Genomic DNA, 25,425 nt, shown 5'->3' with positions numbered 1-25,425 from the left:
AAAGTTTCAAGTGGATTTACGCAAGATGTTGTCTTTGCAAGTAAGATATATGAAAAATAAAGAGTTCTTTCTCAATTACTTTTAATCTCGTCGATACATTTTAGATGTCATAAGAAATCACATGATCCGATTAATTTGGAAGTATTAAAATTACGTACGGAAATGAAAGTACAAAGAGATCAATGGCAGGTCGGTATATTATTAAAATATATAAAAATATTATATGTTATATAATATTTAATTAATATGTAAAATATATTAAAATATTACATATTATATAATATTTAATTAATATGTAAAGTATATTAAAATGTTATATTAAAAATCGAATTAATCAATCGATTCGATTGTTAATGAAACAGCACGTAGGAGAAACAGACATATCTAATGTTTATCAAGATGTCAATGTAACAGAAATGAATAATATTAATAGAAAAGAAAGTATGAACAATAAGATCAACGATGATGACGATAGCTACGATTACGATCCACAACAAGTAACAGTACCATTAACACTTTGTCTTGGTATTATGGTGGGGTAAGTCATGATATTACATAGGACCCAAAAAATAATGTTAATATATACATACATACATACATACATACATATATATATATATATATATATATATATATATATTAAATAAAATATATTTTTCTATGTTGTTAGATACGTTATAGCAGGTGCTTTACTATTTTCAAAATGGGAGGATTGGAACATGTTAGATGGATCTTATTTTTGTTTCGTTTCATTGTCAACAATTGGATTTGGCGATATAGTACCGGGTGATAGAATTTATTCGGGACAAGGACTCGAATTATCCTTCATATTTTGTTTCATGTATCTCATGCTTGGTGAGCGTCAAATTATAATTCAATATTATTCAAAGGAACTGACATATCTTTACTTCATTATGATACATTAGGTATGGCACTCATCGCTATGTGTTTCAATCTGATGCAAGAGGAAGTAATTGCTAAAGTTCATACTTTGGCACGTATGATCAAATACATCTTCAGATGCGACAGGTGATGATATTAAGATGATTAAAAACGTTTGATAACTATATTCGAGTTCAATCGATCTGAAGGAAAAACTAAAGGAATTCAAAAGAAATAAAAAGAAAAGGAGAAAAAATTACTCCAGGAACAACCTGTTAGTCTTACATCGTTCTCATTCGCTTGGACTGATCTTATCATTTTCAAGGAATTATATATATATATATAAAAAAAAAACCACGAATCTTAAAATCCAAGAGATTGAAGTTTCGTATTACAATTTATGATATTCGAAGACATTCCTACGTCAATCGTACAAAAGAAAAAAAAAAGAAAAAAGAGAACACGAGCAAGATTACGTGTATAGGAAGAACTTCGAAGCTTTTCTCGCTCAGTGAGAGAGGAGAGGAAATCATTCTTCTAATTTATGGTACGTACTCGATAGATACTATTTATGACTAGCTAATAGAATACTAATGCATCGTGCATGAAACGATAAGACGAGAATATTCTCTCTAACGTCACTTTTTACTTAATCTTTTACTTAAACACCATTCGAAATTACTTGCCAAGAACAACAGTAAAACAAAAAAAGAAAAGGAAGAAAAAAAGAAAGAAAGAAAAAAAGAAAAAAAAGTAAGAAAAAAAGAAGTAAATACAAAATAATCAACTTTTTAAACGCTTTACTTACTTTATACTATAATAACTTTGACGTCAGTCCGACGTCAAACATGAAATCCAATGTTAAACCAACAATCGTTTCTTATTAATCAACACTTCCAATTCGCTATTTAACAATTAAAGTGAAAACTAATCATTGTCAACAACGAGAAATTTGAAATATGTAACTTCACCAAAGAACGAATTGTTTATCTCTCATTATTAGCTTTCCCTGGGGGATGACTGACAACAAGTGGTTGCCGTCGCTTACGGAGGAAATTAATAGACGATTGGGCAATCAATTTCTGTTTAACTTTCGAAAGGCAATGGTAAAATGTAATATTTGAGTGAAATACTAGAGGATTTCATCTTTGACAGGAAATTAATCTTGACAGAATCTAAATGGTCGAATAACTAAACGACGTTGATAGTAAAGAAAACGAAAACCCTTGGGAAAGAAGAAGAAAGAAGAGAAGAGAAAAATGATGTGGTAGTGACGATGATAATAGTAATAGTAGTAGTAGTAATTGTAGTAGTAGTAATAATAATAGTAGTAGTAGTAGTAATAATAATAATAGTAGTAGTAGTAGTAGTAACGTTAACTCCATGTATATGTACAAGTACTATATCAAGGAAGAAAGGTTCTTTCAAGGAAAAGTTGTTATCGAAGAATACAGGGTGTATTAAAGTAAGAAAAGCGTAATATACTCGCGGAAAGTCGATTCTTTATTATCGTCCCGATGGGATAGCTAGGATGGAACACCTGGAGTTTAAGCGAAGGTTTGTAGGATCGTCGTTTGAACGATCGACACGAAGAAGATTTGGGCATCGACGTAGAGCCTGAGCTTTTCTCAGTGATCGTCCGTTGGAAAAGAAGAGAGGATGATTTAGGAATAGAAACAGGGTGGGTGGCAAGACGTGAACGAGATAGAACGAGAACGAAAGAGTGTGAGAGAGAGAGAGAGAAGGGAAGAGAGATAGAAAAAGAGAGAAAGAAAGAGAGAGAGAGAAAGAGAGAGAGAGAAAGAGAGAGAGGGGAAGAAAGAGGAAAATGGAGGTGCGCCGCTCCTTTATGCGGCTCTACTCACGGGCTGGCGCACATGCGCCTCAACAAAACGCGGATCTTGCGCCCTGCAGCGTCGATGGGGTGCGTCCGTGCCGGCGACGCTCTTCGTAGTCGAGCTCCGTTGATTCGTACGATCTCTCTCTCTCTCTCTCTCTCTCTCTCTCTACCTACCTATCTACCTATCTCTCTCTCTCTCTCTCTCACTCACTCTTTCCCTCTCTCTCTCTCTCTTTCTCTCTCTCTCTCTCTGTCTGTCCGTTTGTCTCTCTCTTACACATATTCTCTCACTCACTCTCTTATTCTCTCCCGATCACATCTCGAACCGTGTCACGTATCTGCTTTTACTCGTCTTGTCTCTGTGATGCTTTACCATCGAGAGGAGATCCTACGACGATCTCTCCGAAGATTCTTTCTGTACGCGTGATCATCGTTACAGAGTTGTACGAATATTAACGTATCCAGTGGTTCACGTTATATCTGAACGTTATTCGATAGCCACGTCGAAATTCTTTTCGACGAGCTAGACGAATTAAACCGGAGAAAGAAAAATTCGATTGCGGACCACCTGAAGCGAGTTCAGTGTTGTTGCCTAGGTAATCGTGAAAGACTCGAGGAAGAAGTGTTCGATATTTCTCGTCGACTTGACTCGACTAAGACTTGACTTGAGTTGCGTTGAGTTGAGTTGAGTTGAGTTGAGTTGAGTTGAGTTGAATTGAATTGAGTTGAATTGAGTTGAGTTGAATTGAATTGAGTTTACTTATTTCTTCTTTTATGGAACTTACAACATCTTTTCCAAAAAACACGAAGATAAATAAGAAAGATCATAATTGTTTGACGGGCTATCAAGTATTTCTAAAAGGAATTACCATAGTCAAATTTCAATATACGTCAAATATACGTTGGTCCTAATCGTTCGTTTCGCCAATTAACAACGAATACGGTTTCTGGTGTTCTAAACGTGTTCGATACATCGTGCAATGTTACCTCACCTTTTGCCGTTTGACTCGTCGCGCGTCGTATTAGATTCCGGAACGTTAAATAAATCTTTCTACGTAGGAAATAAGACGCCACGTCTTAAAACGGTGACTTCCGTAAATTCACGAGAGAAAAATTCATTTTTGGTATCGAAGATTCGATAATGAGAATTAACGACGAAGACATTGCGCCAATGCGATCGTTTAAATATTATTAAACGGCAACTTTAACGGATCTAATGTGTAATTTTGGATGTGTGCTACGAAGGAATTCCTTTAAGTTAAGTTTTGATGTTTCGACGACGACTATTGTCGACATAATTGGAAGAAAGTGAACAACATCCGAAGATAGGCCTTGAGTTTGCTGTCTAACAGAAAAACAAAATAAATTGCCTATATATACATATAATTAATTTATCTATTATCAATTAAAAAATCAGTATTATTATTATCATTATCATTATTATTATAAAATGGAGAAAATTGACTAACATGCATACGTAGATATAGAAATGCACAAAATATACGTCGTCGAATGACATTTTTAATGAAATTACATATACTACCTCGTATATACCTAACCAAGAGATTTTTCATCACGCGTGTGATATATTACAACAGTGATATATTACAACATAGACAAAAGAAATGTTTAATTAACGAATATCTAAGAACCTATATATCTCATTAATTTTTTTATCTATCTTTTTCTCTTTCTCTCTTTTCTACTCTCTGCAATCAAATTTTCAAGCAAAATGCAAAGAAATTGTTCGTAAATTAATACGTCGAGAAGAAAGTGGAACGGAGTGTGGTTATTATTTTCAAATGCATCGCCCAGAAAACGTCGATAGAGACGAAATAGCAGTCGAGAAGCCAAGGATGTCACGTGAATCCCTCCACAGAAGATAGGACACGTTTCATAAAGTTTCATGCTCGCTACGAGCAAGAGGAAAAAGTTTCTTCCACTTCGGTGAGCCGATATGCTCGACGACACGGCCGTAGGAAGTCGAAAACCGATACGATAGAGAAGGGAAAGCGATCTCTGATAAGGTGCGAAGGAAGTTACCAAGCTTTACGTTATATATGTATATGTGTGTATATACATATATATATATATATATATATATATACATATATACATCTACATGCATATATATACATATATATATATATATATATACATATATACATCTACATGCATATATATACATATATATATATATATATATATATATATATATATATACATATATACATCTACATGCATATATATATATATATATACTTTTCTAGTAATTTTATCCGAGAATACACGTTCATAAGTATTGAAAATCCTAACTTCAATGTTGTAATTTACATAAACGATTTTTCTTTTTTTTTATCCTGACAAACATAATTTTCATTTTTCATTGTTTCAAAATTCTTTAATTGTATGATCAAATAGAAGTCTTTCATGAGTATACGATTAGTTTCTTTTTCAAATAATTTCTTATTATTCAAACATCACTTACATCTTTGATATTCATCCAGACATGTCTTGCATTTGCCACTTGCCACTGCTTTGACTTCTGACACCACCTTCAACGCACACGTTTCCACTCGGTCTATAATCTTCGATCGATATTTAACGTCTGCCTCGTACCTTAACCCCTTCCGATAAATATAGTTTTTTTAGATATTTATTTGTATCTCGTAGAAAGGGAAATTAATAATTTGAAAATTTCAAATATTCAGTGTTAATTAGGTATATATATATATATATATAATATTTGATATTAATTTAATTCAATTAATCAATTAATTTAGTTCTTTGTGGATATTCGAATGAATATCTAAATATTCCAAAGTAAAACAAATAAAAATGTAAATAACTCGTAGTAGACGCGGATAAAATCGCTTTGACGTATCAAACATAGTGTGACGTTCTCAGTATTTCCATTTCAGTATTTCTCTCTTTTTTCCTCACCCGTTTTTTTCACGTTCCATCTTTCCCTTGAACTATTTTCTTTTCACGGAACTTGAAACTCAACGACTCATGTATAGCACGAATCTATTACCACGGTTGCACTTGCACACTCATATATGAATTATATTGTGACGGTCTCGTTTGTATCTGTGCTAATTACATTAAACAAGAAACGGGTCGACTTCATCTGCGTGATTTTTCTTTAAAAAAAAAAAGGAAAGAAAAAAAAAGAAAAAGGAAGAAAAAGAAAAAAGAAAAAATGCGGAAGAATAAAAAAAGATAAAGACCGATATAACTTCTCAATAAGGATGAACGATGATTTATCTTTCCAAATGAGTAACTTTGAATTTTTCTATAATTTACCGATCGTAAACTTTAACGAGATAATTTGAAAAATGTGCAAGTATAATTTATGAAATCATATGAATTTTTCTGATCATAAATAACGAGGTACGTGTTGATTCTTACAGCATTAAGGTTGATATAGTATTGATACCAGAATATTTATCGATATAAATAGGACAAATATTCTCCCGAATTCCAATCTTATTTTCCTCCATTTGTTAATTAGATTTCATTAAAATCACAGCAAAATTTCTGTTTTCGTAGTTTATTCCAATCTGAGAGAAACGAGTATATGTCAAGTGTTCGATAAAATTCTCAATTATGCATAACCAATTCGTAGCATATATATATATATATTACGATCGTGTTAATTTCTGGTGTAAGATGGATATATTCGCGTATATATGTATATATAAACCTATGTCCAATCCTGAATTAGCGTCGAAACTAAAGGGTCATTAATCATTTTCGAAACTTGATTGGTTTGAAATAAGCCGTGAGCAGCAATCAAACAATCCCTCACTATGACAGGTCGGGCATCTCACCAGATGGATGAAAACGGCGACACCAAAGGAACGGTAGAACAACGATAGGACGTTACCGCTTGCGGCTGCAGCTGCGGCGTCGATCGCTGCATCTGCAGCTGCGGCGGCAGTGGTGGTGGTGGTGGTGGTGGTGGTGGTGGTGCAATTAGGCGGCATAATGATGCAAAACACCGGCGACTATTACCAAAGGGCACCGAGATGTTGTCCCGGACGAAATGGGGGGAACACCGATTCCCTAAGAATCAGCAGTTCGGTACGAGGTGCTGAATTGCTTTGTTGTTGCTGTAGCTGCAGCACGTCCACTTCAACGAACACACCAGGATTATTAGCCAGTCTTGGTGTCTGTGTTCTTGTTCTTGGTTACACCCTGCTTGGTGCTTTCGCTTTTATGGCGTTAGAGGGTGGCCTTAAATCGGTAAGAAAAAAAAACAAAAGATCAAAAAGTATTTCGATCTAAGAGATAAAAGAAATAAGGACCTTTTAATAATATTCAATAATATCGTTGTGTTCTCTGTAGGAGTCTTTGATAGACGCATCATCGAAAGTTGCAAAGAACGAGGAAGGATCTTACAGTCTTTCAACATTGGAAGACGAAAATGTTGCCACTGAGTTAAGGGAAAGGACAGTCGAAAGACTTTGGAGTATAACCGAAGATTTGAATATTCTTTACAAGGAAAATTGGACGCGACTGGCGACGAAAGAAATTCTTGAGTTTCAAGAAAATCTTTCGCGTGATTTAAAGCGTACGTCAACACCTTATGAATCGGTACCACCAACTCATCAAGCGCGAGATACCGAAGTGGATAAACGACGATGGACGTTCAGTGGCAGTTTGCTTTATTCCCTAACACTCATTACTACCATAGGTATAAAGTTTTTCATAAAAATAGTATAAAGTATCATTATGAGAAAGAAACAGTCTAATATATAATTAACTATTTTGGTTTCTAGGATACGGTAATGTAACTCCACGTACAGTCTGGGGTCGTCTAATTACCATAATCTACGCTCTAGCTGGTATACCTCTTATGTTGGTTTATCTAAGCACAGTAGGTGACGTTCTTGCTAGAAGTTTCCGACGTTTGTACGGTCGCATGTGCATTCCACGAAATTGCATTAAAAAACAACAACCACCACCGCCTCCGCCGCCGGTCGGTGGTATCACAAGCAAGTCCTACCGTTATGATAATCATATAGAAACAAAGACGGGGAATTATTATTCAACTAGTCGCGATAGTTCCTGCGATGATCTTGGGACACGAGGTACGAACAGTGCCATTTTACTCGACTGTGGTAGCGAAGGCCTCTTACATGCTACTACTAGTTCAACGACCGCACTTCAGGTAAAATTTAAGTAGTACTTAATGGTGATCAGTGTTCTTTTCGAAATTCATATACATGAAAATGTTTATATTATTAGGATACAATGGCAGGCAATGGTAAACGTCATTTGCAACCATGTTCGTTGTCGCCATCCTCGACTTCATCACCGGCGTATATGATGGAAACATATTCTGTGAGAATACCGATTAGTTTGTGCCTGGTAATAATGCTACTATATATATGCGGCGGTGCAGTGATGTTCAATCGTCTGGAGGGTTGGAGTCTTCTAGAAGGTGGATACTTCTGCTTCACGAGTCTCGGAACCATCGGATTCGGAGATTTGATGCCGACTGGACATAATGCACCATCAACTACATTGGAAGAACTCAGCCTGTGTGCCTGCTCGTTGTATATACTCGCTGGAATGGGCCTGATAGCCATGTGCTTCAACCTCGTCCAGGAGGAGGTGGTACGCGTGGTCAGGGTCTTCGGTAGAACCTGTGGCATGTCATCGGGTGTGGTGGTCGGCCCTATTGGTGGTACAGGTATCCCTGACGAAGGCAGATTCAATGGGGAACGAGTAGAGAGACCTTTTGAAATGAATTTTCGTCTATAACGTTCGGCTCCCATGAAAGAGCAAAACGTTTTTAATTAGCCAATACGAAATAGCATCGTTTCGTACCAATTGTAAACTAACGTGTTACTTTATATAAATGAAATGCCTAAATTCGTTGAAAAAATAAAATTTATGAAGCCCTTTAAACGAAATTGTTATTAAAATTATCGTATAAAATCTCGTGTAAAATCGATAACAAGATATCGGATATCCATTAATATGTTTACGATATCGGTAGAAAATATTTGTCGTATTTTGTATTTGTCAATAAATAATAAATTTATTTGAGGAGCCCTGTGATCACTAACAATCGATGAAAATATTTCAAATGTTTCGAAAATGGAAATATCTTCAGGATATCCTGTGCTGTCTACTGGGCTAGTAACAATCTGAATAAATACAGCTGTTGTGTGTTACCCCTCTATCATCTATTCAACATGTATATTGCTCAATTTATTTTCTACTGTCCTTGTTCGTAATAGGGACCACACCTGGAATCAAAACCGAACTTGACGATGGAGGAGGTACCAGTGATTCAAGATTGTCAGAACAAGAAGAAGAAGCGATCGCCATGTCCACGGTGCCGTCATCCTGACAACACCAGGCCAGGATCCCTAGTGACGGGAAACTCCTGGCCCACTCGTCGAGTACTGCCATGAAATTGTCACCAGGTCATCATTCTTTGCCACGCAAAAAGACATCTACAGAAAAAAATATGTCAACATCTCAGATATTTCAACGTGGTCATCCAACGAGACGTAGCTGTTTATCGCCTCAATATCATCATCAACATCATCATCAACATCGCCAACAAGAAAGTTCTCTACATTTCGAATATTTTGTACCGAGAAGTGTTAGCGAGTTTAATTTAGCTGCTACTGTAGTTACCGATATCGCGGTAGCACCTTTACCTCCCACATCAGTTCTACGACCTTCTTCCGTAATAACACCACCAGCTTCTGGCCTTACAACCAATACATCGGTAACAAATCAAGGACGTCTATTGGATGCTTCCAATACTACAACAAGAAGTCGAGAAAAAATGGTCACATTTGAAGATGAAGGTGTTAATTGTGCCGGATCGGCAACTAATAGAAAAAATTTATCTAATATCGATAATACCTTCATGTGATGAATGACAAGAATGTGGAAAAAAAGAAGAAAGAAAAAAACATGAGATGATGAAACAAATATGAAGGACATTTACTTTAAGTGAGAGTACGAATTCTTTATATCTCTACGCGTAAAAAGAAAAAATAGATAAATAAAAATAAATGGTTTGATATGTATTTGGTTAGAAAATATAAACAGAATTAGCTGAGAAGAAAAAAGAAAATAAATATCAAACAGGAATTAATGAAACGATTTTAATGAAAAAAATTTTCTTTTATAATATATACCAACATCAGAAACTCATTGATTACAAGTATAGACTACAACAGATAAAACTTATGGAGTACTTTATTTAACAAATGCTCAGTTATCATACAATAATCATGTACTCAGGGTATTGATAATGTAAAAACTTTCGTACACTCTAATGACTGAATACACAGTTTTCTAATCTAACAAATGGAAATATGAAAGTAAGAAAATACTTTTGTCTCTTGCTAATTTCCTGATATCAATTATCTAATCACATAGTACAACAAGAAAAGGCTAATCAGAATATAAAAAATTACAACTACTAAGACTCTGGTTGATAAAAGGATGCCTTCTATAGAGTGATATGAACCGTTTTACTGTATTCATTCAAAACTGACATAATGATAAAATATATAAATCAGAAATATTATCTATGTCTATAATTTAATGCGCATGAAAATCAAGGTATTCAAATATAAAAATGATCGAAATCACGTCACCAAAAATTTATGAGCACAAATTAAGATTTTTTTTTCATTTATAATATTAATTTAAAATTGTTTTAATTATATTCGAAATCATGCACCAATAGATCTTTTATTAATATTCTTTCTTAATTTTGTTCATTTATAATTAACTAAATCTCTGATATAAAATATTGACTGAAGAATAAAGCATATGTTTATAGCATATCAAAATCTATGTTATTGTGTTTCTCAAATGATTACTTTCATATAATAAACAAAAAATATTTATGTAATAAAGAAACTATAAAAACATTAAAGAAATGATAAAACTATGCTTGCACAAATAATCCTGTATAATTAATTGTAAATACTAATACATATGCTGTATAACAACAACTTTAATATATACATGTACAGATTACAAAATTATTGAAGTACTACTTTTCAAATAGATTATTGTAAAATGGTGGCATTTCCCTTGTAGCTTTTTAATTCAATGTGCAATAATGCACCTGCTATTCGTATGAATATGATTATTAAATAAATATTTAACAACAATTTATTAAATGTGTCAGTCAACTCTGAAAGTTGCAACCAATTAACAAAATGCATTAATATGACATCTCTTATGATGTGAAATATCAAAAATAATTGGATATGTTTTTTCTTGCGTTAAATGTAAAGAAAAATATACGTTCCTCATTCAAAATATATTTTTTATAATCATTTCAAACTCCTTTACATGATCTCTTTGCAAATTAATCTCTTAACGTTTATATATATTACTTTTAATATACTTTTAATATACTTTGTAAATTAATTCATGCATTGTTCAAAATTATAAAAAAAATTTTTTGCGTATTTTCTATATTATGAAATTATGAAAAATTTACCAATTATACCATTGAATATGTATAATGTAATTTCTATAACATCTTGATCTCAATAATCCAATTCTTCTTTTTAAAAATGATCCGTTTTATTATTTCTTTTATAAAATGAATTCGAACTGGCCTTTAAATTTGATTCTGTATGTTTTTTAAATATGAAATTATATAGCATCTCTAAAAATATAAAAAAATATTAAATTTAAGAATTTGTTTCTCTCTAAAATAATGATTTACAAATAATATAAATATTCAAAAATATATTATATATATATTCTTTGTATATTAATGTAAATTATTCGTAAAAGATTCTCAAAATTATAAAAAATATTATTAAAAAAATTAATTATAAAAAAAATATATACATAATTCCAGTTAAAATGATATATGATAGACCTTTTAATGTATTTATTAAATTAGCCCGTCTGGCAGAATCAAATTCTTTGTTATCTGATCTTTCTTGTAGAGTTTGAGAAAGTACACATCCAACATCAGTAATGTGATTGAATATAAATTGTAAAGTGCAAAATACGATGATTATGAGTATCGGTAAACATGTAGTAGTTTCAACATCGTCCAAAAATGCATTTACGGATTCCGGTAAGAAATCGTTACACATTCTTAATTTTTCGCATTAATAATTTGTATAGGTAATATTTTTTTCTTTTTAATCAGACTACAATAAATACCGACAAAATTTAATTTTGTATAGTTATCTATCCAAAAATAAAACACATTGTACATACACACAACTTCACAAACTTCAATTTGAAAATGGATGATCGATGTGCATTGTAAATTTAATTCAGAATGATATAATTAGTTGAATTAATAACATTAAATAATATGTTGTCAAGAGCAGCAATTTAATAACATTGTAGTTGGTCAAATTGTTCTTATCAGATAGATTTTTAACAATTTACTTCACATTGAACATTTTCTGCATAATCTTATCGTTTTAAACTGACCAATCAGCTGATCGTGATTTATGACCGTTAAATCTGTTTATTGCATTTGATTTTGTAATAGTTTACACCATCAATAAATCTAAACATAATTCTTGACCGATTTTAACAAACAAGATCTCATTTTAAAGATGAAAGTTTAAACGATGGCTTTTTCGAATTTTTAAAAGTTTTATTTTCTTCAAAAAAAAATTATGTCAAAAATGTTATCTTTTTAAAAATAATTTGTACAAAAAGTTCGATGAACCCATTTTTAGCAGGTGTAAACCTTCATCTTTAAAAATAAGACCTCGTTTGTATAGTGGCGTCCCTTGAAATCGACGGTGATATATGCTTAAATATTATATTATACATCATATACATCCTACATTAAATATGAGGATGGTGATTTATAATAACAAAAGAAGAAAGAATATATTTAACAGAACAAGGTATAATATAACCAATCAACACTCGTTAATATCTCACAAAGATCTCTGTCGCTTTCTCATTGGTGAATTGCATGCATCACGTTATGATGTTTCACGCGAAATTTCAACAAATCGTGTTTTCAATAATTTAAACACGTGACCACCCACGATAAACATCGCAACTGTCTCAATCAGTTTTTAAACATGTTATATTATTAATAGCTAGTAGAGTTGACTATAATGCTATACATATCTTATATAAATAATTAGAATGAATGTTTAATTTCTTCCAATCACTCGATCATATCAAAAGATTCGAATCTAATTTCTAATATAAATTACAGAATATATCAAGTTATGGACATTTGAAAATGATGTTTACAGAAACATAAATTTATTTACGTTTTTAATTCATGATACACGTGGGTTACGAAAAGGATAATAAAATATATGTAAGAAAAAAAGATCTCAAAATTATCGATTTGAAATCAACTATGTTGAATATATGCTGATTTAAATTTTTATACGGAAGAACATACAATCTTTCGATTAGATGAAAAGCGGAACGGTTTTTTTTCTGTTTTTCGATCAAATAAATAAATCTAACGATATTAACGATTTAAAATCAACCATGTTGAACACATGCCGGTTTAAATTTTTATATAGGAGAACATAAAATTTTTCGATTAGATAAAATGTGAAACGGTTCTTTTCCACTTTTCGGTTAGATTAATAGATCTTGTGATATTATCGATTTTTCGTGCTTTCCTTCAAAAGATATTGAACGCTAATGAGTCTGTTAGATATACATATATGTATATCTCAATCGATATAATATTCGAACGAAGTTTTTATGAGATTCCTTTAATTAACTTTTACATATTTTCACAATCAAAAATTGTTTAAATTAAATTTTCATTTAACTTTATTTCAAGATATGATTAATTATAATAAATGTATTAACTTTTTAAAGAAAATTAAGAAGTTCGAAGATTAGAAAATTAAAAGGTACAAAGATTAAAAGATTAAGAAGCTCGTAATATTCTTGAAATTAGAAAATTTTTTAAATTAGTTAGAAAAATCGGAAACAATTATTTTTTAGTAATCTTTCTTCTTCTTAATTCAAAATTATCGTTAGAATATAGGATGTGATTCAAATAATTCCAATTCTCTCAAATAAACATTCAATCTCAATTATATATAAATTCAATTCTTATCGTCTTTATTTCATAAAGTTATAATTTACTTATAGCATAGTGATTACAGATTGTAATACAATAGAAAATAATGTAAAGTTATTTAAAGTGTATACACACTTTAAATTAGATTTTAACGGGAATTAAGAAAATATTTTTACATTTAGTTAAAAAGGATTACCTTTTCTCATTCGAATAGGTTAGGTAAAACATTGCGTGGGTGGGCACGATTGGTTCGAAACTTGACCGCAAACTTTCAATATTTAAAATTAATAATGACATTTTCAAAATATAGAATCTGGTATTTAATGAAATACATTCTGAAATACATTCTGAAATAGATTCTGAATTTCTATCTTCTCTTTATTCATATGAAAAAAAAAGAAAAAAAAATCATAAAACATTAATTTCTCAGTTTATATATAATATATTCAAACTTCAATGTGTTAGGAATAGCAAGCGTTAACATGGTTACCCATAATTATTTAGAATCACGAAAGTGTTCTTTAACACAGATTGGTTTAAATAAAAGATTTATGAAAGAAAGATTTATTAAAAATCATGATGATCGATACGGACGATGAGATCGATGCGTTAGAAAATTTTCCAAAAGATCAAGAAAATAATAATGAAACAATATCTAAAGAAAATGTGCAAAAATATTACGATGTGGAAACACATATTTCAAAGCCATTTCGTGTAAAAAATGGAACAGTACCTATAAATATTTTAGAATTTGAGTATCCTTTCATGAAACTTCAAACTATATCCTTGATTTATCTTGTATTTATTTTTCTAATTCCTTAACTCTGATCAATAGTTATTCTTTTTCATATGATTGTCAGAAGTATTTTAATTTTTGTGTAGCCGATCCAAATACAATTATTTTTGCTTCTGGTAATATAATCCACTTTTTAGATGTAATTACAAAAAGAATATGGTTTAGGCGTAGTTCCACAGGAGGTGGAATTGGACATATAATTGTATGTATCGCTTTTTATTCAAATCTTGTGTGAGAACTAGAAAATTTAATTTACTTTTCATTATGCAGAAAAATCCAATATTTAATCATATTGCTATCGGTGAAAATGGAATTGATCCTCCAATAATTATTTATAATTGGCCAAGTATGGAAATTATAACATGCCTTTTTGGTGGTACGAAAAGACAATATTCTCATCTACATTATAGGTAACAGTGATAAAAAAAAATATATATATATTCATCATGTATATTTTTATATTTAATAATTCAATTAAAAGATTCAAATATTTAACAAATTTTAAATCTTCATTACACTTTAGTTCAGATGGGTTATTATTAGTTTCTCAAGGAGGAGATCCAGATTATTTTATTACAATTTGGAAGTGGGAAGAGTCCAAGATTTTATTACAATGTAAATCCCACTCTCAGAGTGTTTTTAATGTAATGTTTTCTACGTTTGTACCTGGCAGTTTAATTTCATGTGGTTCAGGACATATTAAATTTTGGAGAATGGCTCAAACTTTTACTGGTCTTAAACTTAAAGGTGGATCTGGTAGGTTTGGAAGAACTGAAATTTCAGACATTATTGGAGCTTATCAAATGCCTGATAAAAAGGTATAATTATAATATTTATATTGTTGTGTTTATATTGTTTCAGTATTGTCACTTTATTTTTTAAGTTATAGGTAATATCAGGTTGTGAATGGGGTAATATTTTATTATGGGATGAAGACTTGATTAAATTTGAAATTTCTAGAAAAAATAAAGAATTTTGTCATACAAAGCCTATTGTACAATTTGAATATATCAATGCAGAGCTCTTCACTGTTGGTAGATAAAAATTCCATTATATAATAATCAATTACATTATTTTAGTATAATTCAATTAAATTTGTTGTTTATATTTATAGGAATGGATGGTTTTATACGCGTTTGGTTTTATGAAACTATAGATTTGGCAAATCCAGAACCAGAAAATCCATTCCTTGAAATACAACCAATTTACGAGTTCTGCATCACTGAGAATGACAGCAAAAATTTAAAAAAAAATGCAATGCTAATGGGCATACAAAGACAAGAGCCCAATGATCCTGACAATACTTTTTGGTATGCTCAGGTAAACTACTTATTCTTTCTCTCTCTCTTTCTCTCAAGAATTTTATATTATCACGTAGAAATTGTTTTATATATAAAGGAAAAATTTTATATTTATATAAAAAATATACAGGATGGCAATGGTGGTTTATGGTTAATAGACTTAAATACTTTTAAAGAACCAGAAGTATCAAAAAAGATATTTACTTGTCATGCAGGAGCTATAAGTGATATGGATGTTGCACAATGGGGACCATTTGTTGCAACTATCGGTATAGATGGTCGTTTACATATTTATAATTATGCAGAAAAGAAATTAATTCTTATTTATCATTTTCGTGATTCTGGTAAACAAGTAATATGGCTTCCATGTAAAGTAAGTTATCTTTTATTTATTATAATATAAAATAAATAAATAATTCATAATTTTATTATCTACTTTTAAGTAAAAATGAGTTCTTTCTTATTGATTTTTACTTTTTAGATCGATGCAACTGGATCTGCACTTATATGTGCTTTTGATAGTGGTGTTATTCGTATGGTCATTGTAGCAGTATTAACTGCTAATGAACATAATAATATAAAAGAAAACTTCACTAAATTAGTTCAAGTTTTGAAACCACATTCACAATCTATTAATGTAATGTCAGTGAATCCATCATACAGGTACAATAAAATATTACACAATACATTTATAATTTTCATTAATTAATTATAAAGAAGAGAAATAATGGAGATGTCTATTTTTTCAGTTTATTAGTAACAGGTAGTGATGATTCTACTATATTTGTATTTAATATTTGTACTACTTCTACCTATCCTACTCTTCAGCCAATTGGTTATATTAAAATGCCTTCAGGGATAACTTGTATGATGTGGAAACCTGAACATGTTAATATTAATATTTTTCTTTAATCACATTTAGTATTTTTTTTTATTATATATATAATTTTATATAAGTATAATTTTTTTAGGAATCAACATTATTGTTTGGATGTATGAGGGGGGATTGGGGAGAAGTTCAATTACCACAATCACCGCAATCATATGTTAAAATCAGTTATGAACTTACCCTTTGTAAGCCTGCTCTATTTAAGTTTCATTCTGTAAAATCAGCTTTAAGAATAGATATACTCAAAAAGGCGATTGAAAATAAAAAGATGATAAAAATAGCAAAGAAACTCGAAGAAATGGAAAAAATAAAAGAAGCAAATCCTGGCATTGAAATTGATGAAGAAACTTTTTTAAGTAACTAATTTTACGCATTAATTTGATATTCTTAAAAAAGGCATATTATTAACTTGTTTCATTTTTATAGTGGACTCTGAAGAAGATCCACCTCTTCCAGAAATTTACATCCCTGAAATACCAAACAAAGTTTTAATGATTCAATATACCAATCAAGAAACAGTGTGGTTATCAATGGCTGGTTTTGATGCAGGGTATATGTATGAATATCCAGTACCAGAAAAAAACAAAGTTATAGGACCGGAACCAATTAAATCTACCATAATCTGTGATGGAGATGATACAGAAATAAGAAGTTGTCTTTCATAGTAGGTTACATAAATAATAGAAATTTGTTATAATAAAAATTAGCTTCAACAATGTTATAACAAAAATTCCTTCACTGTAGTAAACAGGGAAAATATTTGTTTTTGGGCATGGAATGTGGTGAAATCAGAGTTTGTAAAATTAATCCAAAAGATCATACAGATCTTTCAGATTATTGGATTTTACCTATGCATGACAATTACAACGGATATATACCAAAAATGTTACTTAGTTATGATCATACAATGCTTCTTACGTGCGGACACGATGGAAATCTTTTTTCTTATAGAATCAATGATGATACAGCTGATGAAATAATAGATATACCGCAACCAAGCGTACCTGTGCGATCGGTAAAGTTCTGATCTAAATTTATTCCAATATAGTATATAAATGAATTGTTTACTTATAAACTTTCAAATGCAGTTGGATGATATACATGGTGTGGAAGATATAGAAGAACCCGAATATCCTACTCTGGAAAATTTTATTGTAAAAACTGAACATGACAAAGTTTTAGCTTTAGCGAAAGAGAAAAAAGAAAAAACTCTTCAGATATTACATGAATTAACTGCAAAATATTCGAAAATAGTAGATAGGTATGTAATATCATTGTTTACAATTTAAATAAAAATTTAAAAAAATAATCTCTTTTATTCCAATGGAGTATAGGAATCGAAGTCTATTAAAGTCACAGCAAATTCCACATGAAAATTTTGAATTAGATCCACGAATCACTGCAGATTTGAATAAGCAATTGGAAATGAAAATGGATTTAGTACACAGAAAAAAAGCATTTCAAGCTGAAAAGAGTACACTTGCCTTAAAAAAGCTAATGGATCACTTTATTGAACCTATTACTTGTATACCTTTTGCTGTTTCTAGAATACTGTAAGAATATATATTTACATCTTTAAGAATCATTACTCTTATCATATCTTATAAAAAGAATATATATTACTAATTGTTTTATTATAAATTTAGAAAACCAGATACAATGGTACACTCGATACGAGAACATAAACTGGATAGTAATTTTGAAAGTATTTATGCAGAAGTCATAAATTGCATTGAAAGAAGCAAAAAATCAATGATGTAATTTTACTATTTATTTTACTATTTATTAAAATGTATATTTTAATAAATAGTATTTATATAAAGAAGCGTACTACGCGTGTATATGCATCATCTTTTGATTATGTAAACAGATGCATTAACTAATTCTTTTTTTATATAAAAAATACACTATATTTTTAACTTATAGAAAAAAGGAAAAGGAATTGACAACAGAAGAAATTGAAGAAGAAAAACAAAAGATAAAAGATACAGAAAGCTTTCTGAAAAGTCTAAATCTTTCTGGCATAGAGCATAAGCTAACCACACAAATAATTCATATGTTAGAAAAATATAAAACATGGAGAGCAAAATTGGAAGAACGTCAAAGAGAAGTTTGTAAAAAATTATGATATTTGTGTGAAAATATATATATTATTACAAGGTAATAAAAAATATTATTTTATATATCATATATTTTTTATAGTGGAACTTGATGCCAAAAAAAGAATTGGATCCTAATATTAATCATCCAGATGATATAGCAGCTATTAAGTTGGCAAAACAAACGATTGGTGTATATAATTTAAAAGATTCACCAAAATTAGAAGTACAAGATCATATAGAAAACTTAACAATGATTAAATACAAGCAATATTTAGATTGCAAAAAGAGGGTAGGTTAATCATAAATATTTTATTGTGTTTTTATGATAATAAAACCATTTCTTCTTATTGATAAATTATTTAATAACAAATATGATAATATATTAATGATGTAGCTTCATTATCTACGTGATAATTTCAATACAAGATTAAAGAAAGTTAGAGCAGATAAACAAGCTTTGTACTCAAAAGTTTTGCAATTAATTAAAACATTAAAGAAAATTCATTCAGAAATACCAAAAAGTAATATAAAATCTTTACCTAATGTACCTATAACTGATAATGATATTGAATTTCCTGAAGAAAATTTGCAAGTATGTAGAAAATTATGAAATATTATACCTAGAAATTAAACTAAATGAGAATATTAATATAAAATTTTACATAGTTTGAACAATATGTATCAATCACGGAACAAGCAAAACATTACAAAGAATCGATATCAATATATGAAATTCCTGATTCAACGAATGACTTAATAGATGAGGAATATGAAGTTTTATTATTAGAAAAAAAAATTACGGATGCAAGTGAGAGACTTAGTTTTCCAGAGCCAAGTATTCCAGATATATCTGAGAAAAAAATTAGAATCAAGTCAATTGTTCATCCAAAATTATTACAAGAATTGAGTTTTGCTGATCATACTGAAACAGGATGGGAACGTGAAATGAAACATTCTCGTATGTTGCGTAAAATTTATGAACAAGATTGTATTTTACGATATATTGAAAATACTTACAAAGAATTTGATAAACAATTGGACGAATTAGAGGAAGAAAGACTTGACATTATTGCAGAAAGTATATATATGAATTTGCATTTGCTAACACTTCATCAAGAATATATCATATTGAAAGAATATGAAGAAAAAGAAACTTTATTGAGAAAAAATGTTGATGAAAAATTAGAAGAAGAAGCTGCTATAATACAAAAGGTTAAGATAAACAAAAATATTTGTATCAAATATGTAATCAAATATGTAATTAAAATATATGTATCAAAAATATTTGTAAAAAATTCATATCACTTAAAATTCTTTTTCTACTTTTATAATGATTTTTGTATAAAACATCAATTTAACATTTCTTATCATTTTTTAACAGATACATGCAACCAGTAATAAAATAGAACGTAAAAAGAAAAATATTACTAAATTGCAGGAATCAATACAAGATATTGCTTACGAATATTTGACAAGTATCCAAAATAATAAATTTCAAAACTTTTTGCGTAAAATATTTAAAAAAAAATACAAATTGCCAAAAGAGCATGATGGTAAATAAATTACTTAAAAAACACAAATAAGATATAATAAAAATATTGTTAATTTTCAAATTATATTATTTTCATTTTTCAGACGCTGAGTCATCAAGTACTACAACGACTGAAACAAGTTCCGAAGAAGATGACGAAGGAAGCATTGACAGTAAAGATATGGGATATATTTATTTTGATGAGAATGTATGTCCTGTAGGATGTGACAAAGCATTATATGAAATGGCATTTGTTATGAGAAAAAAGCGTTATGAATATGAATATGAGATTAAAGAGGAAAATAAGACAATAGAAAAATTACAGAAAGAAGTAGAAATGGATACCAAAAAATTAAAAATCTTTAAAGATTTACTTAAAGCAAATGTTGACGAATTAAAAGAATTTATGGTAATAATAATATGAAAAATAAGAATATATTATAAAAATGATCATTTATGCATCTATAGTTATTTTATTACAGTTGGAGAAACAAAGAAAATTGAATGATATAGATGTGACAATAATTCTTAAATTTCATCAATTACAACATTTTATTAATTCTTATACCGTATCAAGTATACGAGAATCTATTGTATTTGATAAAACAAAATTATCTCATTTACATGATAGAGTAGGAGAATTACAACAAGAAACATTCAACTTATATGCTAAACAAAAGTACATAAAAAAAATATCATATAATATTATATTATATATATTATAATACAGAAGTTAATATTATAATTTCATTTAAATCAAATTAGTAAATACAGTAAAACATTTTATTTTACTAATGAATAGAAGCTATTAATTATAATTTCAATTATTGATTTTACATAAATAGGAATAATTATATATGATAATATAAATTGCAGGACTAATAAAGCCCATCTATATAGAATGAAAATTGATTGTAAGCATATGAAGAGTGAAATCAAAAATTTGAAAAATAAAATAAAAGAAGAGATGAAAAAGAAGTTTGGTCAACCGATATCATTAACAAATATGTATGAAACAGTATTACAAAGAATGATCTATAATATTAAAAGTGATTTATCTGAAATTATGAAATCATATGAAGAACAACTTAAATGTAAATAAATTATTTAGAGATGAAGATTTTATAATTAATTTAAATAGATCACTATATAATAACTATGTCTTGTAGGTATTAAAGAAAAATATAATGAACAAATAATGGTATTAAAAAAACTTATTCAAGATAATACAGAAAAATTAAGCTTTTTAATTATCCTAGAGGAAGAACAATTAGCTCTTAGAAAAATTTTGAAACAAGTCCCCATATCTGAAGTAAGCGTAATTAAAATATTTTTATATTGTATAAGAAACTATAATATACTTAAATATTTTGTATAATTTTAGGAAGAAATGTTAAAAATAGAATTACAGTACAAGGGAGATATAATAAAGTTAGAGACCATTCTTGCTAGTCAAAAAGAGCAGAAAGAGCTATTTCTTACTGATATAAAAAATCTTAGTATGAAGTCAGGAGCATTACCTCCTATTTATCATAAATCCGATTATAAGAAAAATTTTAATGAAAGTGAAATAAATAAATTTGCAATTGATACAGGTAAAAATAATTTTGTGTAAAATATTAATACACAGAATTTACCTATTTTTAAATTTATAAGATATAGAATAGAATTTAATATTGTATATAAAAACGTATTTTTGTAGTGAACTCGAATAATTGCGAAATAACTATGTCATCATCAAATGTTAGAAAAAGTAATTTGGCAACTTTGGTTTGTATTATTTTTTAAATTTTGTTCATTAAATTTGCAATTATTATATATATAATAAAATGTAAATAATAGATCCACTATCTGATATCACGAGTCATAGAATCCTTCTTGGGAACGGAACAAGCAGAGCTATTGAAACAAGAAATGTTTGAAAATATTGTGTCAAGCTTCACAAGTATTAGTAATACTGAAGAAATTCAAGCATGTATCGAGGAAGTTATCAAATATATTGAAAACGTTCTTCCAATTAATGAAAGAGAAACGATAGATGTCATGCGTGAAGCAATTAAAGAAAGTTTATATGACATTATACAAAGGTTGGTGTTGATATTAATAATTAGATATTAAATATTATAATAAATCAATATTATTTTCATATTAATATCCTATTTACAGAAAAATAACCTTAGATACAAATACAGAACAACTTATAGATAATGATAAAAAAAAAATTGAAGAATAATCTAATCTTAATAAGAGATCAGTATATTTCAGAAATGTAAATTTCTTTTATTATAATTAAATATAAACATTTGTACACAATAGATATTTTAGTTTATGTATGTAACAATTTTTTTGTCCCTTGGCTTTCAATTACATTACATATTAATCTAGTTTAATTATAAGGTAATATAATTTAATCTAATCATCAAAGATATTTGCATTATAGATTTATACAATATATTTGTATTATTGTAACATATCATATTAACCTAAGGTTTCTTCTTAAACAAGGCACGTCATAAAAAAATTTACTGCTTTAAAAGTTATTATTTATATATAGAGGTATTATCATAGCATCATCATTATTGAATAATTTGAAGGATATATATGTAGGATACGGAAATAAAATAAAAACATAAAATGTAAACATAATATTCTTTAAGGCTTATTGTTCTTAGATGCTTTCACAGATTGTCAAACAATTCTAAATTAATTAGATTACACAATTGTCAAACAATTAAAAATAAAATAAACGATGGAAAATCTTTGAATTATTATAAAAATATTTATAAAACATATAAATATTTATAACATGTGTCTCTTAACTACTTAAATTATTTTAATTACTACTTTAAGAATTTTTTCAAAAATTATTAATATAATTATATTTTTAAACGTATCATTATTTTTTTACATGAATTAATATTTAAAATTAAAACTTTTTACAGTGACTATATATGGGATATAATCTAAGAAAAATCTTGTAAGAACATTTTTTTAACTATTGTAATTTTTAATTCAAATGTAAATTTGATTAAAAATTAATTTTAATCACAATTGTCATGTATAATCAATACTTTCTAGTGAAAAATGTTTTATTTTAAATTCATTAGCAATATTGCAACAAAAAATGATTTTTAATAAAAAAATAAAATTATTTAAGTTATTTATTGGATAATAATTAATATGAATAAATGTTGTCACTTCTTTGTAAAACTTTTTAGAATAGGATAAATGTTATCAAAGGCTTCATAAATTTCTTGTCGAACCTTGGCACCTACATATAAATTTTTATTAAAAAAAAATTTTTTATAAGTATTTTAAAGAGAAATTACGCTTACCTGTGAGTACAACTTTACCAGATACGAATATAAGTAATACTATTCGTGGTTTAACCATTCTGTATATTAAACCAGGAAATAATTCTGGTTCATAAGAAGAGAATTGTCCATGTGTAAGTACTAAACCTTCTAGCCTAATAGGAAATTTCACATCACAACTGCCAACCATATTTTGTATCTTAAAATCCAGAAACTTTGCCTAGATGCACAATAAAAGAATTAGACACTTAATTTAAATAAAATATTTTAATTAAAATATTTACTATATAATAATTAACAGAATACTAACTGGAAAACCTAATTTTTGAATAATTCTTGCATACTTTCTTGCTGCTAAGCGAGAATCTTCTTCACTTTTTGCACCCGTACAGACCATTTTCCCACTACTAAATATAAGAGCTGTTGTCCTAGGTTCTCGTATACGCATAATAACTGCTGCAAATCTTTTTGGATTGTATTCTGCATTTCTAGCATGCAATGCAATTTTTTTTAAATCTAATTTACAACTTAGATTTACAGTGGACACAATATTCCTAAAGTATTGTAAAAATATTATATTCTTTGTTGTTATATTAAAAGCTTATAATTAAATACATACTGTAATTGTGGTAAAATACCAGGATCTGCTGATGCAGGAGTCATAGGTGTCATAGGTCCTGGTGTAGATGGTCCTATAGATGATGGTGCAATAGGATTTGGTTGTCCTAAGGGAGACATCATATTTTGCTGTAAAATTATAAGGCATTTGTATTCTCTTTCTCTCGAATAATGTAATTTTAATTTATTATATAGCTCTCAATTTTAATTTGTTTAATTACTGGTGTTTGTGGCTGCATAAGACTCTGAGGTGTAGCAAAAGACGGAGTTGGTGCATAAGTATGCATCGTTTTCTGTGGTGTCGTAATCATAAGCATACCGCTCTGTACATTTGGACTCATAGAATGTAATTGTTGTAACTGATATTGCTGCGGTTGCTGCTGCTGTTGTTGTTGCTGCTGCTGCTGCAATGCATTTGGTAATATTTGTTGATCCTCTTCTGGCTGATGTAAAGGAGTACCAATGCTAGGTATACTGAAGCCAGGACTTGGTAGCATTTGATCCATTTTGACTTTGTAATTAATATCACTTTGGCACAACCAATATTATTGATGTAACAAAAAATGTATTTTGTGTGTTATAAATTTTTCATAACCACTATATCACAGTTTCATTTCTAATGTATATAAGTTTTACAGTTATTGAATAAGATTGATATATATGAAATTAATATTTTTCATATTTTAGTTATGAACTTTGTTATTTTTCGCTTTTCAAAAAGAATCAATGAATATACATATATACATACACATATAAATACGATTATATATTACGCCAATAGATTATTAAAAATTTAAACTCTTTTCTTTTAACCTACGAATATAACGTTCCAATATTTAAGTTTCGTTTGTTTACTACAGTCATACACAAAGTTCTGTTTAATTTAACACTATTACCAACCACGCATGATTAATTCACTGTATCTGTTAATATGCACTTCTTCCTATCTCTAAACTTTAAGGACAATTGGTCAATATAATGAAAAAACGAAAAATAAATCACTTATTTGTACGAAATGATATATATACATAAAACAAAGTATTTTTATTATTTTTAAATTAAAAAAAATATATATATAAGATTGTTATATAAGATTTGTTAACAT

The 25,425-nt window shown here is 28.9% G+C and overlaps 6 protein-coding genes across 10 annotated transcripts in view; 4 read left to right on the top strand and 2 right to left on the bottom strand.

The window, feature by feature from the left end:
- LOC124422082 overlaps nucleotides 1-2,351 on the top strand; it is a 16,579-nt gene extending 14,228 nt beyond the window's left edge. Inside the window, exons 14-19 of the mRNA XM_046958024.1 lie at nucleotides 1-40; nucleotides 105-189; nucleotides 363-538; nucleotides 671-855; nucleotides 927-1,429; nucleotides 1,886-2,351. The exon at nucleotides 1-40 is cut by the window's left edge and continues 117 nt beyond it. Of these exons, the coding sequence (XP_046813980.1) occupies nucleotides 1-40; nucleotides 105-189; nucleotides 363-538; nucleotides 671-855; nucleotides 927-1,033 (593 nt within the window). The 3' untranslated portion in view covers nucleotides 1,034-1,429; nucleotides 1,886-2,351. The remainder of the gene's footprint in view (nucleotides 41-104; nucleotides 190-362; nucleotides 539-670; nucleotides 856-926; nucleotides 1,430-1,885) is intronic.
- A 537-nt stretch (nucleotides 2,352-2,888) lies between these two features.
- LOC124433157 (TWiK family of potassium channels protein 18-like) lies at nucleotides 2,889-9,153 on the top strand. 3 transcript variants are annotated; one of them, XM_046982845.1, is made up of 6 exons: nucleotides 2,889-4,749; nucleotides 6,542-6,970; nucleotides 7,073-7,421; nucleotides 7,507-7,898; nucleotides 7,976-8,347; nucleotides 8,977-9,153. In XM_046982845.1, exons 2-6 carry the CDS (start codon nucleotides 6,713-6,715, stop codon nucleotides 9,151-9,153), a joined length of 1,548 nt encoding a protein of 515 aa, XP_046838801.1. In that variant the 5' UTR covers nucleotides 2,889-4,749; nucleotides 6,542-6,712. The 3 variants fall into 3 exon arrangements, with proteins under 3 accessions (XP_046838801.1, XP_046838798.1, XP_046838799.1); XM_046982842.1 differs by having other exon boundaries at nucleotides 7,976-8,423; nucleotides 8,977-9,113; XM_046982843.1 differs by having other exon boundaries at nucleotides 6,505-6,970; nucleotides 7,976-8,423; nucleotides 8,977-9,113.
- On the top strand, nucleotides 9,150-11,040 carry LOC124433159. Its single transcript, XM_046982847.1, has one exon. The coding sequence runs from the start codon at nucleotides 9,150-9,152 to the stop codon at nucleotides 9,624-9,626; it is 477 nt and encodes a 158-aa protein (XP_046838803.1). The 3' UTR covers nucleotides 9,627-11,040.
- LOC124422081 lies at nucleotides 10,497-11,901 on the bottom strand. Its single transcript, XM_046958023.1, has 3 exons — nucleotides 11,610-11,901; nucleotides 11,306-11,390; nucleotides 10,497-10,521 (listed from the first exon to the last, which is right to left on the bottom strand). The coding sequence occupies exons 1-3, from the start codon at nucleotides 11,830-11,832 to the stop codon at nucleotides 10,497-10,499; spliced, it is 333 nt and encodes a 110-aa protein (XP_046813979.1). The 5' UTR covers nucleotides 11,833-11,901.
- A 1,717-nt stretch (nucleotides 11,902-13,618) lies between these two features.
- Nucleotides 13,619-23,186, top strand: LOC124421756 (cilia- and flagella-associated protein 44). 3 transcript variants are annotated; one of them, XM_046957336.1, is made up of 29 exons: nucleotides 13,619-13,624; nucleotides 14,332-14,524; nucleotides 14,605-14,767; nucleotides 14,836-14,975; nucleotides 15,089-15,383; nucleotides 15,455-15,599; nucleotides 15,680-15,885; nucleotides 15,997-16,239; nucleotides 16,348-16,529; nucleotides 16,616-16,754; nucleotides 16,838-17,111; nucleotides 17,182-17,419; nucleotides 17,500-17,770; nucleotides 17,844-18,016; nucleotides 18,090-18,308; nucleotides 18,402-18,512; nucleotides 18,682-18,865; nucleotides 18,958-19,146; nucleotides 19,252-19,449; nucleotides 19,524-20,069; nucleotides 20,239-20,410; nucleotides 20,493-20,797; nucleotides 20,871-21,067; nucleotides 21,265-21,482; nucleotides 21,558-21,700; nucleotides 21,773-21,983; nucleotides 22,091-22,158; nucleotides 22,231-22,475; nucleotides 22,555-23,186. In XM_046957336.1, the coding sequence occupies exons 2-29, from the start codon at nucleotides 14,346-14,348 to the stop codon at nucleotides 22,619-22,621; spliced, it is 5,721 nt and encodes a 1,906-aa protein (XP_046813292.1). In that variant the 5' UTR covers nucleotides 13,619-13,624; nucleotides 14,332-14,345; the 3' UTR covers nucleotides 22,622-23,186. The 3 variants fall into 3 exon arrangements, with proteins under 3 accessions (XP_046813292.1, XP_046813294.1, XP_046813293.1); XM_046957337.1 differs by lacking the exons at nucleotides 13,619-13,624; nucleotides 14,332-14,524; nucleotides 14,605-14,767; nucleotides 14,836-14,975; nucleotides 15,089-15,383 and having other exon boundaries at nucleotides 15,452-15,595; nucleotides 22,555-23,185; XM_046957338.1 differs by lacking the exons at nucleotides 13,619-13,624; nucleotides 20,871-21,067; nucleotides 21,558-21,700; ... (2 more) ...; nucleotides 22,231-22,475; nucleotides 22,555-23,186 and having other exon boundaries at nucleotides 13,874-14,524; nucleotides 21,265-21,378.
- A 152-nt stretch (nucleotides 23,187-23,338) lies between these two features.
- Nucleotides 23,339-25,290, bottom strand: LOC124421757 (TATA-box-binding protein). Its single transcript, XM_046957339.1, has 5 exons — nucleotides 24,542-25,290; nucleotides 24,322-24,449; nucleotides 24,013-24,256; nucleotides 23,724-23,922; nucleotides 23,339-23,659 (listed from the first exon to the last, which is right to left on the bottom strand). Exons 1-5 carry the CDS (start codon nucleotides 24,824-24,826, stop codon nucleotides 23,583-23,585), a joined length of 933 nt encoding a protein of 310 aa, XP_046813295.1. The 5' UTR covers nucleotides 24,827-25,290; the 3' UTR covers nucleotides 23,339-23,582.
- Nucleotides 25,291-25,425: the final 135 nt, after the last annotated feature.

The sequence above is a fragment of the Vespa crabro genome, chromosome 2, assembly GCF_910589235.1.
Source record: "Vespa crabro chromosome 2, iyVesCrab1.2, whole genome shotgun sequence".
Taxonomy (NCBI): Eukaryota; Metazoa; Arthropoda; class Insecta; order Hymenoptera; family Vespidae; genus Vespa; species Vespa crabro.
Note: the sequence above shows the minus strand (reverse complement) of the source record. Positions and strands in the feature narration are given on the sequence as shown.

Coding starts and splice junctions, on each gene's coding strand:
- LOC124433159 (XM_046982847.1), top strand. CDS start 9,150: ATGAAATTGTCACCAGGTCATCATTCTTTGCCACGCAAAAAGACATCT.
- LOC124422081 (XM_046958023.1), bottom strand. CDS start 11,832: ATGTGTAACGATTTCTTACCGGAATCCGTAAATGCATTTTTGGACGAT. Junction 11,391..11,609: donor TTTAATAAATACATTAAAAG/GTCTATCATATA, acceptor TTATATTTTTAG/AGATGCTATATAATTTCATA. Junction 10,522..11,305: donor TTTTATAAAAGAAATAATAA/AACGGATCATTT, acceptor TTTATTCTTCAG/TCAATATTTTATATCAGAGA.
- LOC124433157 (XM_046982842.1), top strand. CDS start 6,713: ATGATGCAAAACACCGGCGACTATTACCAAAGGGCACCGAGATGTTGT. Junction 7,422..7,506: donor AACACTCATTACTACCATAG/GTATAAAGTTTT, acceptor TTTGGTTTCTAG/GATACGGTAATGTAACTCCA. Junction 8,424..8,976: donor CGGCCCTATTGGTGGTACAG/GTATCCCTGACG, acceptor TGTTCGTAATAG/GGACCACACCTGGAATCAAA.
- LOC124421757 (XM_046957339.1), bottom strand. CDS start 24,826: ATGGATCAAATGCTACCAAGTCCTGGCTTCAGTATACCTAGCATTGGT. Junction 24,257..24,321: donor GGTATTTTACCACAATTACA/GTATGTATTTAA, acceptor ACAATACTTTAG/GAATATTGTGTCCACTGTAA. Junction 23,660..23,723: donor TGGTAAAGTTGTACTCACAG/GTAAGCGTAATT, acceptor ATTTATATGTAG/GTGCCAAGGTTCGACAAGAA.
- LOC124421756 (XM_046957336.1), top strand. CDS start 14,346: ATGATGATCGATACGGACGATGAGATCGATGCGTTAGAAAATTTTCCA. Junction 16,530..16,615: donor TCAGTGAATCCATCATACAG/GTACAATAAAAT, acceptor CTATTTTTTCAG/TTTATTAGTAACAGGTAGTG. Junction 21,701..21,772: donor AACAAGTCCCCATATCTGAA/GTAAGCGTAATT, acceptor GTATAATTTTAG/GAAGAAATGTTAAAAATAGA.